Source organism: Pseudophryne corroboree, chromosome 10 (genome assembly GCF_028390025.1).
Source record: "Pseudophryne corroboree isolate aPseCor3 chromosome 10, aPseCor3.hap2, whole genome shotgun sequence".
NCBI lineage: Eukaryota > Metazoa > Chordata > Amphibia > Anura > Myobatrachidae > Pseudophryne > Pseudophryne corroboree.
Window position 1 is genome coordinate 380,852,761 of NC_086453.1, and position 16,889 is coordinate 380,869,649.

At 51.7% G+C, this 16,889-nt stretch overlaps 1 protein-coding gene across 2 annotated transcripts in view; it reads right to left on the minus strand.

The window, feature by feature from the left end:
- UBE4B (ubiquitination factor E4B) overlaps positions 1–16,889 on the minus strand; it is a 134,715-nt gene that overhangs the window by 57,690 nt on the left and 60,136 nt on the right. The window contains exons 6-7 of one of the 2 annotated variants that reach the window (XM_063943830.1): positions 12,505–12,730; positions 11,776–12,123 (exon numbers count right to left, since the gene is read on the minus strand). In XM_063943830.1, the coding sequence (XP_063799900.1) occupies positions 11,776–12,123; positions 12,505–12,730 (574 nt within the window). The remainder of the gene's footprint in view (positions 1–11,775; positions 12,124–12,504; positions 12,731–16,889) is intronic. The other variant, XM_063943831.1, reaches the window with a different exon arrangement.

Below are 16,889 nucleotides of genomic sequence, written 5' to 3' on the forward strand. Positions count from 1 at the left end.
TTCCGGACCTCTTCAATCTTCAGCATCTGCAAGGGGGGTCGGCGGCGCGGCTCCGGGACGAACCCCAGGGCGAGACCTGTGTTCCGACTCCCTCTGGAGCTAATGGTGTCCAGTAGCCTAAGAAGCCAATCCATCCTGCACGCAGGTGAGTTCACTTCTCTCCCCTAAGTCCCTCGTAGCAGTGAGCCTGTTGCCAGCAGGACTCACTGAAAATAAAGAACCTAAAAACTTTTTCTAAGCAACTCTTTAAGAGAGCCACCTAGATTGCACCCTGCTCGGACGGGCACAAAAACCTAACTGAGGCTTGGAGGAGGGTCATAGGGGGAGGAGCCAGTACACACCATGTGATCCTAAAAGCTTACTTTTTGTGCCCTGTCTCCTGCGGAGCCGCTATTCCCCATGGTCCTGACGGAGTCCCCAGCATCCACTAGGACGTTAGAGAAATACCCCTTCCCTTGTTGTAGGAGGGGTACTTTGATTATCACCTGCTGGGAATACAGCCTGTGAATTTTTTCCCAATACTGCCTCCCTGTCGGAGGGAGACGTTGGTAAAGCAGACTTCAGGAACTTGTGAGGGGAAGACGTCTCGAATTTCCAATGTACACCTGGGATACTACGTGTAGGATCCAGGAGTCCACTTGCGAGTGAGCCCACTGCGTGCTGAAACTCTTGAGATGACCCCCCACCGCACCTGAGTCCGCTTGTATGGCCCCAGCGTCATGCTGCGGACTTGGCAGAAGCTGTGGAGGACTTCTGTTCCTGGGAATGGGCTGCCTGCTGCAGTCTTCTTCCCTTTCCTCTAACCCTGGGCAGATATGACTGGCCTTTTGCCCGCCTGCCTTTATGGGTACGAAAGGACTGAGACTGAAAAGACTGTGTCCTTTTCTGCTGAGATGTGACTTGGGGTAACAAAAGTGGATTTTCCAGCTGTTGCCATGGCCACCAGGTTCGATGGACCGCCCCTTTATACGGCAATACTTCCATGTGCCGTCTGGAATCTGCATCACCTGACCACTGTCATGTCTATAAACATCGTCTGGCAGATATGGACATCACATCTACTCTTGATGCCAGAATGCGCATCTCGCATATATAGAAATGCATCCTTAAAATGCTCTATAGTCAATAAAATATTGTTCCTGTCAAGGGTATCAATATTTTCAGTCAGGAAATCCGACCAAGCCCCCCCAGCGCTGCACATCCAGGCTGAGGCGATTGCTGGTCGTAGTATAACACCAGTATGTGTGTATATACTTTTTAGGATATTTTTCAGCTTCCTATCAGCTGGCTCTTTGAGGGCGGCCGTATCTGGAGACGGTAACGCCACTTGTTTTTATAAGCGTGTGAGCGCCTTATCCACTCTAAGGTGTGTTTCCCAACTCGCCCTCACTTCTGGCGGGAAAGGGTATACCTCCAATAATTTTCTATCGGAGGAAACCCACGTATCATCACACACTTCATTTAATTTATCTGATTCAGGAAAAACTACAAGTAGATTATTCCCACCCTACATAATACCCTTATTTGTGGTACTTGTAGTATCAGAAATATGTAACACCTCCTTCATTGCCCTTAACATGTAACGTGTGGCCCTAAAGGAAAATACGTTTGTTTCTTCACCGTCGACACTGAAGTCAGTGTCCGTGTCTGTGTCTGTGTCGACCAACTGAGGTAAATGGGCGTTTTTACAAGCCCCTGACGGTGTCTGAGACGCCTGGACAGGTACTAATTTGTTTGCCGGCCGTCTCATGTCGTCAACCGACCTTGCATCGTGTTGACATTATCACGTAATTCCTAAATAAGCCATCCATTCCGGTGTCGACTCCCTAGAGAGTGACATCACCAATACAGGCAATTTGCTCCGCCTCCTCACCAACATCGTCCTCCTACATGTCGACACACACGTACCGACACACAGCACACACACAGGGAATGCTCTGATAGAGGACAGGACCCCACTAGCCCTTTGGGGAGACAGAGGGAGAGTTTGCCAGCACACACCAAAAACGCTATAATTATACAGGGACAACCCCTTATACAAGTGTTTTCCCTTATAGCATTTTCACATATGTAATCATATCGCCAAATAAGTGCCCCCCCTCTCTGTTTTAACCCTGTTTCTGTAGTGCAGTGCAGGGGAGAGCCTGGGAGCCTTCCTCACAGCAGAGCTGAGCAGGAAAATGGCGCCGTGTGCTGAGGAGAATAGGCCCCGCCCCCTAAAACGGCGGGCTCTTCTCCCGGAGTTTGTGAGATCTGGCAGGGGTTAAATACATCCATATAGCCTCAAGGGCTATATGTGATGTATTTTAGCCATAAAAAAGGTATAATACATTGCTGCCCAGGGCGCCCCCCCCCAGCGCCCTGCACCCTCAGTGACCGCTGGTATGAAGTGTGCTGACAACAATGGCGCACAGCTGCAGTGCTGTGCGCTACCTTATGAAGACTGAAAGTCTTCTGCCGCCTGTTTCTGGACCTCTTCAACTTCGGCATCTGCAAGGGGGGTCGGCGGCACGGCTCCGGGACGAACCCCAGGGTGAGACCTGTGTTCCGACTCCCTCTGGAGCTAATGGTGTCCAGTAGCCTAAGAAGCAAATCCATCCTGCACGCAGGTGAGTTTACTTCTCTCCCCTAAGTCCCTCGTAGCAGTGAGCCTGTTGCCAGCAGGACTCACTGAAAATAAAAAACCTAACTTAAACTTTTATTCTAAGCAGCTCAGGAGAGCCACCTAGATTGCACCCTTCTCGGCCGGGCACAAAAATCTAACTGAGGCTTGGAGGAGGGTCATGGGGGGAGGAGCCAGTGCACACCACCTGATCCTAAAGCTTTTATTATTGTGCCCTGTCTCCTGCGGAGCCGCTAAACCCCATGGTCCTGACGGAGTCCCCAGCATCCACTTAGGACGTTAGAGAAATATTGTTTATCTTATTTTGAACGTTTTTTGACCTGCAGAGGCACTAAGAAGCATTGCAATGCAAACTCTTCATGCCGGATAGCCCTTTGTGTCCATCTTAATTTTGTTAATCGATATGACACATGCTAATCAAGCGAATAAGTTCACATTAAGATAATAACGAACTGCAGTAGAACCACTGAATCAATACCCTCTGAAAATACTCCATGCATGTTTCCTTTATAGATAGTGACCAAATATGGTAGAGGTAGTGTAAACCGGCCCACATTGGGGGCAAAATTAGGGATATATGTACACCGGTTAATTCACCTAAAAGTTCCCATGTGCACCTGTTAATACTTGACAGGAGGAATTATCTTTGTTTAAACCAACAGGGATGTGAAAGCACTCATGCAGGCAGAGTGGAATAACCAATGTTATCATGAGGAATGTAATCTATGGTTATTGGCCGCAGAATGAAATCACTTTGACACACTGGTTCAGAAACCTGTTGGAAAATGATACAAGCTAGAAATGTAACATATTTGACACATGTATCTAGGAACTTGGTGAAGAATGATACAAGTTAGGAATGCAACAAATTTCAGACACAGGCTTTATGTCACAAGTGCACTGAGCTGAAAATAGAGCTGGAATTGAATCATGACTGTTTAAGGTACAGATTTAGAGAGAAAAATCATTTTTGATCTGTGTACTGATAATATCAAATGCTTTCTGTTGGCTGCAATGTATAAACATATTGAAATTTATGAATAATTCTGTGTTGATTAATAACTCAAATCATGAACAAATGTTGTAATTATTTAATTGTGGGTTATCAAATATGAATTATTGGTCTGTATTTGAGACACAGATGGGTATATCCTGATTATATTGATTAATATTTTCACCACATACGTAATATTGATCTAATTTAAGACATATATATATATATCTTCTACAGGGGATGCAATTGAATTTATGCATTTACAGAGTGACATATACATATAAGTTTATTCCACTCAAAATACCACTTTTATTTTAGGAGGAATAATTAAAGGTTACGTTTTAAACTATTATAATCATATCATAACGATTTACATATTAAATTTTGTTATAAAAGAGTGCTCCAAAAAGCAATCTATTCTCTTTGTTGCCTCTTTGCAACAAACACGTTGTTTAATATCTGTATAGATATACCCGAGTTCTCTCATATGGGAAGGTTCCCAGCAGAACACCTTTATAGAGAGCAGGTACATGCTGCACTTTGTGTCACTTATAAGGTAACAGAACTAATTCAGTCATGTGGAAAAATAAGAATTTACTCACCGGTAATTCTATTTCTCGTAGTCCGTAGTGGATGCTGGGAACTCCGTAAGGACCATGGGGAATAGCGGGCTCCGAAGGAGGCTGGGCACTCTAGAAAGATCTTAGACTACCTGGTGTGCACTGGCTCCTCCCACTATGACCCTCCTCCAAGCCTCAGTTAGGTACTGTGCCCGGACGAGCGTACACAATAAGGAAGGATTTTGAATCCCGGGTAAGACTCATACCAGCCACACCAATCACACCGTACAACTCGTGATATGAAACACAGTTAACAGTATGAAACAATAGAGCCTCTCAACAGATGGCTCAACAATAACCCGATTTAGTTAACAATAACTATGTACAAGTAATGCAGATAAACCGCACTTGGGATGGGCGCCCAGCATCCACTACGGACTACGAGAAATAGAATTACCGGTGAGTAAATTCTTATTTTCTCTAACGTCCTAGTGGATGCTGGGAACTCCGTAAGGACCATGGGGATTATACCAAAGCTCCCAAACGGGCGGGAGAGTGCGGATGACTCTGCAGCACCGAATGAGAGAACTCCAGGTCCTCCTCAGCCAGGGTATCAAATTTGTAGAATTTTGCAAACCAAGTAGCTGCTCGGCAAAGTTGTAAAGCCGAGACCCCTCGGGCAGCCGCCCAAGATGAGCCCACCTTCCTTGTGGAATGGGCATTGACAGATTTTGGCTGTGGCAGGCCTGCCACAGTATGTGCAAGCTGAATTGTACTACAAATCCAACGAGCAATAGTCTGCTTAGAAGCAGGAGCACCCAGCTTGTTGGGTGCATATAGGATAAACAGCGAGTCAGATTTTCTGACTCCAGCCGTCCTGGAAACATATATTTTCAGGGCCCTGACAACGTCTAGCAACTTGGAGTCCTCCAAATCCTTAGTAGCCGCAGGCACCAAATAGGCTGGTTCAGGTGAAACGCTGACACCACCTTAGGGAGAAACTGGGGACGAGTCCTCAATTCTGCCCTATCCATATGGAAAATCAAATAAGGGCTTTTACAAGACAAAGCCGCCAATTCTGATACTCGCCTGGCAGAAGCCAAGGCCAATAACATAACCACCTTCCATGTGAGATATTTCAGATCCACGGTTTTTAGTGGTTCAAACCAATGTGATTTTAAGAAAACTCAACACCACGTTGAGATCCCAAGGTGCCACAGGAGGCACAAACGGGGGCTGACTATGCAGCACTCCTTTTATAAATGTCTGAACTTCAGGTACTGAAGCGAGTTCTTTTTTGAAAGAAAATCGACAGAGCCGAGATCTGTACCTTAATGGAACCCAATTTAAGGCCCATAGTCACTCCTGCTTGCAGGAAATGCAGAAATCGACCTAGTTGAAATTCCTCTGTTGGGGCCCTTTCGGCCTCACACCATGCAACATATTTTCGCCATATGCGGTGATAATGAGTTGCTGTAACCTCTTTCCTGGCTTTAGTAAGCGTAGGAATTACTTCCTCCGGAATGCCCTTTTCCTTCAGGATCCGGCGTTCAACCGCCATGCCGTCAAACGCAGCCGCGGTAAGTCTTGGAACAGACAGGGCCCCTGCTGCCGCAGGTCCTGACTGAGTGGCAGAGGCCATGGGTCCTCTGATATAAATTCTTGAAGTTCTGGGTACCAAGCTCTTCTTGGCCATCCACGAGTATTGTTCTTACTCCTCGCCTTCTTATTATTCTCAGTACCTTTGGTATGAGAGGCAGAGGGGAGAACACCTAAACCGACTGGTACACCCACGGTGTTACCAGAGCGTCCATAGCTATCGCCTGAGGGTCCCTTGACCTGGAGCAATATCTTTTATAGCTTTTTGTTAAGGCGGGACGCCATCATGTCCACCTGTGGCCTTTCCCAATGGTGTACAATCCTATTGGAAGACTTCTGGAGGAAGTCCCCATTCTCCCGGGTGGAGGTCGTGTCTGTTGAGAAGATCTGCTTCCCAGTTGTCCACTCCGGGAATGAACACTGCTGACAGTGCTAACACATGATTTTCCGCCTATCGGAGAATCCTTGTGGCTTCTGCCATCGCCATCCTGCTTTTTGTGCCGCCCTGTTGATTACATGGGCGACTGCCGTGATGTTGTCTGATTGGATCAGTACCGGCTGGTTTTGAAGCAGAGGCCTTGCTGGCCTCAGGGCATTGTAAATGGCCCTCAGATCCAGAATATTTATGTGTAGGGAAATAACCTGACTTGACCAAAGTCCCTGGAAGTTTCTTCCCTATGTGACTGCCCCCCAGCCTCAAAGGCTGGAATCCATGGTCACTAGGACCTAGTCCTGTATGCCGAACCTGCGGCCCTCTTGAAGATGGGCACTCTGCAGCCACCACAGTAGAGATACCCTGGTCCTTGAAGACAGGGTTATCAGCCTATGCATCGGAAGATGCGATCCGGACCACTTGTCCAACAGGTCCCTCTGAAAAGTTCTTGTATGGAACCTGCCTAATGGGATTGCTTCGTAAGAAGCTACCATTTTTCCCAGGACTCGCGTGCAATGATGCACCGCTACCTATTTTGGTTTCAGGAGGTCTCTGACTAGAGATGACAACTCCTTGGCTTTCTCCTCCGGGAGAAACACTATTTCTGGTTTATGTCCAGAACCATCCCCAGGAACAGTAGACGTGTCATAGGAACCAGCTGTGACTTTGGACTGTTTAGAATCCACCTATGCTGTTGTAGCACTTTTCAAAATAGTGCTACCCCGACTACCAACTGCTCCTTGGACCTCGCCCTTATAACGAGATTGTCCAAATACGGGATAATTACAACTCCCTTTTTTTTTTTTTAAGGAGTATCATCATTTCGGCCATTACCTTGATAAAACACCCTCGGTGCCATGTACAGTCCAAACGGCAGTGTCTGGACTTGGTAATGGTAATCCTGTACCACAAATCTGAGGTACTCCTGGCGAGGATGGTAAATGGGGACATGCAGGTAAGCATCCTTGATGTCCCGGGATACCATGTAATCCCCCTCGTCCAGGCTTGCAATAACCGCCCTGAGCGATTCCATCTTGAACTTGAATTTTTCTATGTTCAAGGATTTTAATATAAAATGGGTCACACCGAACCATGCGGTTTCGGTACCCCAACCCGTGTGGAATAGTAACCCCGTCCTTGTTGAAGTAGGGGCACCTTGAGTATTACCTGCTGGGAATACCGCTTATTAATTGCCTCTAGCACAGCCTCCCTGCCTGAGGGAGTTGTCAGCAAGGCATATTTTAGGAAACGGCTGGGGGGAGACATCTCTAATTCCAGCTTGTACCCCTGAAATACTACTTGGAAGAAACAGGGATCCACCTGTGAGCGAGCCCACTAATTGCTGAAATTTTTGAGGCGGCCCCCCACCGTACCTGGCTACACCTGTGGAGCACCCGCGTCATGGTGTGTACTCACAGGAGGCGGGGGAAGAATCTTGATTCTGGGAACAGGCTGACTGGTGCAGCTTTTTCCCTCTACCCTTGTCTCTGTACAGAAAGGAAGCGCCATTTGACCCGCTTGCTTTTCTGAAGCCGAAAGGACTGTACCTTTTTCTGTGAGGAAACCTGAGGTAAAATTATTTCTTCCCAGCAGTTGCTGTGGATACGAGGTCCCAGAGACCATCCCCAAATAATTCCTCACCCTTATAAGGCTCTCTATGCGCTTTTTAAGTGAGCATCACCTGTCCAGTGACAGGTCTCTAATACCCTCCTGACAGAATGGACATTACATTTATTTTGGATGCCAGCCGGCAAAATATCCCTCTGTGCATCCCCCATATATAAGACAACGTCTTTAATATGTTTTTATGTTTGCCAACTATTATCCCTGTTTGACAGGGTCACCAACCACGCTGCAGCAGCACTATCTGCAGGTCTCAGTCTAGTACCTGAGTGTGTAAATACAGACTTCAGGATAGCCTCCTGTTTTTTATCAACAGGTACCTATTAAAGTGGCCGTATCCTAAGACGGCAGTGCCACCTTTTTTGACAAACGTGTGAGCGCCTTATCCACCCTAGGGGATATCTCCCAGCGTAACTTATCCTCCTGGCGGGAAAGGGTACGCCATCAGTAACTTTTTATAAATTACCAGTTTCTTAACGGGGGAACCCACGGTTTTCACACACTTCATTTATTCATCTGATGGGGGAACAAAACGCTGCCTGTTTTTTCTCCCCAAACCTAAAACCCATTTATAGAGGTTAAAGTCAGAAATGTATAACACATTTTTTATTGCCGGGATCAAGTCACGGATTGGATTGTGTATATGTCTCCACCTTGTCGACACTGGAGTCAGACTCCGTGTCGACATCTGTGTCTGCCATCTGAGAGAGCGGGCGTTTTTGAGCCCCTGATGGCCTTTGAGACGCCTGGGCAGGCGCGGGCTGCGAAGCCGGCTGTCCCACAGCTGTTACGTCATCCACCCTTTTATGTAAGGAGTTGACACTGTCGGTTAATACCTTTTACCTCTCTATCCACTCTGGTGTCGGCCCCACAGGGGGCGCCATCACATATATCGGCCTCTGTTCCGTCACCATATAAGCCTCCTCATTCAACATGTCGACACAGCCGTACCGACACACCGCAGACACACAGGGAATGCTCTAAACGAGGACAGGACCCACAAAAGCCCTTTGGGGGGACAGAGTGAGAGTATGCCAGCACACACCAGAGCGCTATATACTGCAGGGACTAACTGAGTTATGTCCCCTATAGCTTTATATCTATATATATATATAATGTATACTGCGCCTAAATTTAGTGCCCCCTCTCTCTTTTTTTAACCCTTGTAGACTGCAGGGGAGAGCCAGGGAGCTTCCCTCCAACGGAGCTGTGAGGGAAAATGGCGCCAGTGTGCTGAGGAGATAGGCTCCGCCCCTTTTTCGCGGCCTATTCTCCCGTTTTTTATGGACTTCTGGCAGGGGTATTTACCTCATATATAGCCCCTGGGGCTATATATTGAGGTATTTTTGCCAGCCAAGGTGTTTTTATTGCTGCCTCAGAGCGCCCCCCCCCAGCGCTCTGCACCCTCAGTGACCGGAGTGTGAAGTGTGTATGAGGAGCAATGGCGCACAGCTGCAGTGCTGTGCGCTACCTTGGTGAAGACTGAGTCTTCATGCCGCCGATTTTCCGGACCATATTCTTGCTTCTGGCTCTGTAAGGGGGACGGCGGCGCGGCTCCGGGACCGAACATCAAGGCTGGGCCTGCGGTCGATCCCTCTGGAGCTAATGGTGTCCAGTAGCCTAAGAAGCCCAATCCGGCTGCAAGCAGGCGAGTTCGCTTCTTCTCCCCTTAGTCCCTCGCTGCAGTGAGCCTGTTGCCAGCAGGTCTCACTGAAAAGAACAAATTCTAAGACTATAACTTTCTAAGAGCTCAGGAGAGCCCCTAGTGTGCATCCAACCTCGGCCGGGCACGAAATCTAACTGAGGCTTGGAGGAGGGTCATAGTGGGAGGAGCCAGTGCACACCAGGTAGTCTAAGATCTTTCTAGAGTGCCCAGCCTCCTTCGGAGCCCGCTATTCCCCATGGTCCTTACGGAGTTCCCAGCATCCACTAGGACGTTAGAGAAAAGCCAGTGTTATTGTACCCAAGGCACGCTAGATGAACCACAAACACCAGCAAGCAGAGAACTGGACTGTAAGGACACACGCATGCAGGTTCTGCTCCTCAATGTCATGGATTTAACCACACAAACTATCGGGGTACATGGATAATAAAAGGGACCACCTTACACAGCCAGAATCACACCATTACAGACGGGGCAGTGTCTGCAGGACATCACTGGCTAATAGATAAAGTACAGCGCCCCCTAGTGACCTATTCCGGTATAACGTGTGATGGAACTCGCTACGGAGTCACAAATGGTCAGAGCGACACTAGCTCAGCACCTGTGACTATACAGCACATTACAAGAGCCATAAAACCTATGGGACACATGACCTGTGACTGCCGGGACCTGGGCATTCCATCACTCCAGGCCTAAAACATACTAACACCACACATAGAAATTACTCCGGTCACCCCTCCCCACATACTAACACCACACACACAAATGACCCCTGTTACCCCTCCCCACATACTAACACCACGCATACAAATGACTCCGGTTACCACTCCCCACATACTAACACCACACATACAAATGACCCCGGTTACCGCTCCCCACATACTAACACCACACATACAAATGACTCCAGTTACCCCTCCCCACATACTAACACCACACACACAAATGACCCCGGTTACCCCTCCCTACATACTAACACCACACATACAAATGACTCCAGTTACCCCTCCCCACATACTAACACCACACACACAAATGACCCCGGTTACCCCTCCCTACATACTAACACCACACATACAAATGACTCCAGTTACCCCTCCCCACATACTAACACCACACACACAAATGACCCCTGTTACCCCTCCCTACATACTAACACCACACATACAAATGACCCCGGTTACCCCTCCCCACATACTAACACCACACATACAAATGACCCCGGTTATCCCTTCCCATATACTAACACCACACATACAAATGACCCCGGTTACCCCTCCCCACATACTAACACCACACATACAAATGACCCCGGTTATCCCTTCCCATATACTAACACCACACATACAAATGACCCCGGTTACCCCTCCCCACATACTAACACCACACATACAAATGACCCCTGTTACCCCTCCCTACATACTAACACCACACATACAAATGACCCCGGTTACCCCTCCCCACATACTAACACCACACATACAAATGACCCCGGTTATCCCTTCCCATATACTAACCCCACACATACAAATGACTCCAGTTACCCCTCCCCACATACTAACACCACACACACAAATGACCCGTTACCCCTCCCCACATACTAACACCACACATACAAATGACTCCAGTTACCCCTCCCCACATACTAACACCACACACACAAATGACCCCTGTTACCCCTCCCTACATACTAACACCACACACACAAATGACTCCGGTTACCCCTCCCCACATACTAACACCACACATACATATGACCCCGGTTATCCCTTCCCATATACTAACACCACACATACAAATGACCCCGGTTACCCCTCCCCACATACTAACACCACACATACAAATGACCCCTGTTACCCCTCCCTACATACTAACACCAGACATACAAATGACCCCGGTTACCCCTCCCCACATACTAACACCACACATACAAATGACCCCGGTTATCCCTTCCCATATACTAACACCACACATACACACAAATGACCTCGGTTACCCCTCCCCGCAGACTGCAGAACATCACTGCTGAGAAGCCGGGAACATAAGTAGCTGACACTATACGCAGGTGATGGGATAACTACAGCTAGTACCGAGCAGTCTGAGGTGGAGGAATACGCACAGGACACAGATAACCGCCATGGTCAGATCCTGTCCTTATGAGAATGGAGACAGGTCATCATTGTGCGGCTTTCCCCGGCTTGGGGTGAGGGCTGGTAAACATGCGCTTGGGCACAAGGATGCAAAGGGCACACACATGCACACACCGCGTGGAGGAAATACCTAGGTGGCATCCGGTTCAGCCTTGGGGACACTCTGGGAGATAACAGAGGCCTCTGTCTAGGTGAGCTGGTGGGCACTGCCAGAGGACTGCTGGACAGGTGAATGATGGGAGAGACGTTGGCGGTCCTTGGACTGGAGGGGATGGGCAGTGGTCCTGAATGGGTGACACTGTAAGGCCGGTAACGTGGGGAGGAGGTAATGGCTAGAGGCGGGCTGGCCGGTATGACGTGAGGACTGCCGGGCAGGGACTGCGCATCGCCGCTCAGCTGGGTATTCAGTACAGGGAGGATGGGGGAGTGACCCGCAGGCATACGGAGAGTGCTGAGAGCAGGACTAGTATCATATAGACTGGAGCAGAGAAAGAGAAAGAGGTTTAGGCAGCAGCAGAAGAAAGAAAAGAATAAAGTCTGTATACAGATCCAAGACAACACAGTATATCTGCATTTCTCTGCACCCAGACCAACATCACCACCAGGGGCAGCACACGCAGGACTGTGCCTTACACATGCCTTAGGGTTACACATCGCTGAATGGCGAAAACCGCTCCTTTCACGCAGAATGGACTCCTGATCTGTAAATCACATACATGATAAAACATACACACACGACCCATATGTAAGAAGAGACTTCTCAGCAAAAACAGAGGCTTCATCAGGAAGAGTTTCATCTTTCGCCCTCTTAGAACAATAAACCTACAGCACAGCGGTGTGTAACGAGCACTCCACTTGCCTTGATACAGAGCTGGCGCCGAAGGATCCTGGGTTACAGAACATGGGGCTGGTGCCGGGATGTGACCCCGAATTCAGTACTAAAGTCGCATCTGGGATTCGCGTTGCTGCGATCGGCTGAGAAGTGGCGGTCAGGCTGGCGAACGGGTTGTCATCTTTCGACTGTGTGGACATCATCAAGACCTCCATCAAAATTTGTCCAATTAAGTCCTTAAAGTTGGAGTACACTACAAGAAACAGAAAGAAAAGGACGTATGACGGGCACCAATCACTTCAACATCACACGCACAAGGATCACATATTAATCAGTAACTGGTATAGGAGATCTCCAGAGTCTCAGGATCCCCCAGATACACTGCGCCAGGAGTGATCATCCCTGCCAAGCGCTGGAGCCACCCTACGGATAATACCCTCCTGCGAGAGGTGGCGTGCTCAGTAACTGGCAGCTTACTGGGTATCCTCATCTCCCGTCCTGGGATAAGCTGCCACCCAGTCCCCAAACCAGACCTCCCTCTGCACTGTGCCCTGCTCCTAGACCAGACCTCCCTCTGCACTGTGCCCTGCTCCAAGACCAGACCTCCCTCTGCACTGTGCCCTGCTCCTAGACCAGACCTCCCCTCTGCACTGTGCCCTGCTCCTAGACCACACCTCCCTCTGCACTGTGCCCTGCTCCTAGACCACACCTCCCTCTGCACTGTGCCCTGCTCCAAGACCAGACCTCCCTCTGCACTGTGCCCTGCTCCTAGACCAGACCTCCCCTCTGCACTGTGCCCTGCTCCTAGACCACACCTCCCTCTGCACTGTGCCCTGCTCCTAGACCACACCTCCCTCTGCACTGTGCCCTGCTCCTAGACCACACCTCCCTCTGCACTGTGCCCTGCTCCTAGACCAGACCTCCCGCTGCACTGTGCCCTGCTCCTAGACCACACCTCCCTCTGGACTGTGCCCTTCTCCTAGACCACACCTCCCTCTGGACTGTGCCCTGCTCCTAGACCAGACCTCCCTCTGCACTGTGCCCTGCTCCTAGACAAGACCTCCCTCTGCACTGTGCCCTGCTCCTAGACCAGACCTCCCTCTGCACTGTGCCCTGCTCCTAGACCAGACCTCCCTCTGCACTGTGCCCTGCTCCTAGACCAGACCTCCCTCTGCACTGTGCCCTGCTCCTAGACCAGACCTCCCTCTGCACTGTGCCCTGCTCCTAGACCAGACCTCCCTCTGCACTGTGCCCTGCTCCTAGACCAGACCTCCCTCTGCACTGTGCCCTGCTCCTAGACCAGACCTACCTCTGCACTGTGCCCTGCTCCTAGACCAGACAACCCTCTGCACTGTGCCCTGCTCCTAGACCACACCTCCCTCTGGACTGTGCCCTGCTCCTAGACCAGACCTCCCTCTGCACTGTGCCCTGCTCCTAGACCAGACCTCCCTCTGCACTGTGCCCTGCTCCTAGACCAGACCTCCCTCTGCACTGTGCCCTGCTCCTAGACCACACCTCCCTCTGCACTGTGCCCTGCTCCTAGACCAGACCTCCCTCTGCACTGTGCCCTGCTCCTAGACCAGACCTCCCTCTGCACTGTGCCCTGCTCCTAGACCAGACCTCCCTCTGCACTGTGCCCTGCTCCTAGACCAGACCTCCCTCTGCACTGTGCCCTGCTCCTAGACCAGACCTCCCTCTGCACTGTGCCCTGCTCCTAGACCAGACCTCCCTCTGCACTGTGCCCTGCTCCTAGACCAGACCTCCCTCTGCACTGTGCCCTGCTCCTAGACCAGACCTCCCTCTGCACTGTGCCCTGCTCCTAGACCACACCTCCCTCTGCACTGTGCCCTGCTCCTAGACCACACCTCCCTCTGCACTGTGCCCTGCTCCTAGATCAGACCTCCCTGTGCTCTGCTCCTAGACCAGACCTCCCTGTGCACTGTGCCCTGCTCCTAGACCAGACCTCCCTGTGCACTGTGCCCTGCTCCTAGACCAGACCTCCCTGTGCACTGTGCCCTGCTCCTAGACCAGACCTCCCTGTGCACTGTGCCCTGCTCCTAGACCAGACCTCCCTGTGCACTGTGCCCTGCTCCTAGACCAGACCTCCCTGTGCACTGTGCCCTGCTCCCAGACCACACCTCCCTGTGCACTGTGCCCTGCTCCTAGACCACACCTCCCTGTGCACTGTGCCCTGCTCCTAGACCACACCTCCCTGTGCACTGTGCCCTGCTCCTAGACCAGACCTCCCTGTGCACTGTGCCCTGCTTCTAGACCAGACCTCCCTGTGCACTGTGCCCTGCTCCTAGACCAGACCTCCCCGTGCCCTGCTCCTAGACCAGACCTCCCTGTGCCCTGCTCCTAGACCAGACCTCCCTCTGCACTGTGCCCTGCTCCTAGACCACACCTCCCTCTGCACTGTGCCCTGCTCCTAGACCACACCTCCCTCTGCACTGTGCCCTGCTCCTAGACCAGACCTCCCTCTGCACTGTGCCCAGCTCCTAGACCACACCTCCCTCTGCACTGTGCCCTGCTCATAGACCAGACCTCCCTCTACACTGTGCCCTGCTCCTAGACCACACCTCCCTCTGCACTGTGCCCTGCTCCTAGACCAGATCTCCCTGTGCACTGTGCCCTGCTCCTAGACCACACCTCCCTCTGCACTGTGCCCTGCTCCTAGACCACACCTCCCCCTGCACTGTGCCCTGCTCCTAGACCACACCTCCCCCTGCACTGTGCCCTGCTCCTAGACCACACCTCCCTCTGCACTGTGCCCTGCTCCTAGACCAGATCTCCCTGTGCACTGTGCCCTGCTCCTAGACCAGACCTCCCTCTGCACTGTGCCCTGCTCCTAGACCACACCTCCCTCTGCACTGTGCCCTGCTCCTAGACCACACCTCCCTCTGCACTGTGCCCTGCTCCTAGACCACACCTCCCTCTGCACTGTGCCCTGCTCCTAGACCAGACCTCCCTCTGCACTGTGCCCTGCTCCTAGACCACACCTCCCTCTGCACTGTGCCCTGCTCCTAGACCACACCTCCCTCTGCACTGTGCCCTGCTCCTAGACCACACCTCCCTCTGCACTGTGCCCTGCTCCTAGATCAGACCTCCCTGTGCTCTGCTCCTAGACCAGACCTCCCTGTGCACTGTGCCCTGCTCCTAGACCAGACCTCCCTGTGCACTGTGCCCTGCTCCTAGACCAGACCTCCCTGTGCACTGTGCCCTGCTCCTAGACCAGACCTCCCTGTGCACTGTGCCCTGCTCCTAGACCAGACCTCCCTGTGCACTGTGCCCTGCTCCAAGACCAGACCTCCCTGTGCACTGTGCCCTGCTCCTAGACCACACCTCCCTGTGCACTGTGCCCTGCTCCTAGACCACACCTCCCTGTGCACTGTGCCCTGCTCCTAGACCACACCTCCCTCTGCACTGTGCCCTGCTCCTAGACCAGACCTCCCTGTGCACTGTGCCCTGCTTCTAGACCAGACCTCCCTGTGCACTGTGCCCTGCTCCTAGACCAGACCTCCCCGTGCCCTGCTCCTAGACCAGACCTCCCTGTGCCCTGCTCCTAGACCAGACCTCCCTGTGCCCTGCTCCTAGACCAGACCTCCCTCTGCACTGTGCCCTGCTCCTAGACCACACCTCCCTCTGCACTGTGCCCTGCTCCTAGACCACACCTCCCTCTGCACTGTGCCCTGCTCCTAGACCAGACCTCCCTCTGCACTGTGCCCAGCTCCTAGACCACACCTCCCTCTGCACTGTGCCCTGCTCATAGACCAGACCTCCCTCTACACTGTGCCCTGCTCCTAGACCACACCTCCCTCTGCACTGTGCCCTGCTCCTAGACCAGATCTCCCTGTGCACTGTGCCCTGCTCCTAGACCAGACCTCCCTCTGCACTGTGCCCTGCTCCTAGACCACACCTCCCTCTGCACTGTGCCCTGCTCCTAGACCAGACCTCCCTCTGCACTGTGCCCTGCTCCTAGACCACACCTCCCTCTGCACTGTGCCATGCTCCTAGACCACACCTCCCTCTGCACTGTGCCCTGCTCCTAGACCACACCTCCCTCTGCACTGTGCCCTGCTCCTAAACCAGACCTCCCTCTGCACTGTGCCCTGCTCCTAGACCACACCTCCCTCTGCACTGTGCCCTGCTCCTAGACCACACCTCCCTCTGCACTGTGCCCTGCTCCTAGACCAGACCTCCCTCTGCACTGTGCCCAGCTCCTAGACCACACCTCCCTCTGCACTGTGCCCTGCTCATAGACCAGACCTCCCTCTACACTGTGCCCTGCTCCTAGACCACACCTCCCTCTGCACTGTGCCCTGCTCCTAGACCAGATCTCCCTGTGCACTGTGCCCTGCTCCTAGACCAGACCTCCCTCTGCACTGTGCCCTGCTCCTAGACCACACCTCCCT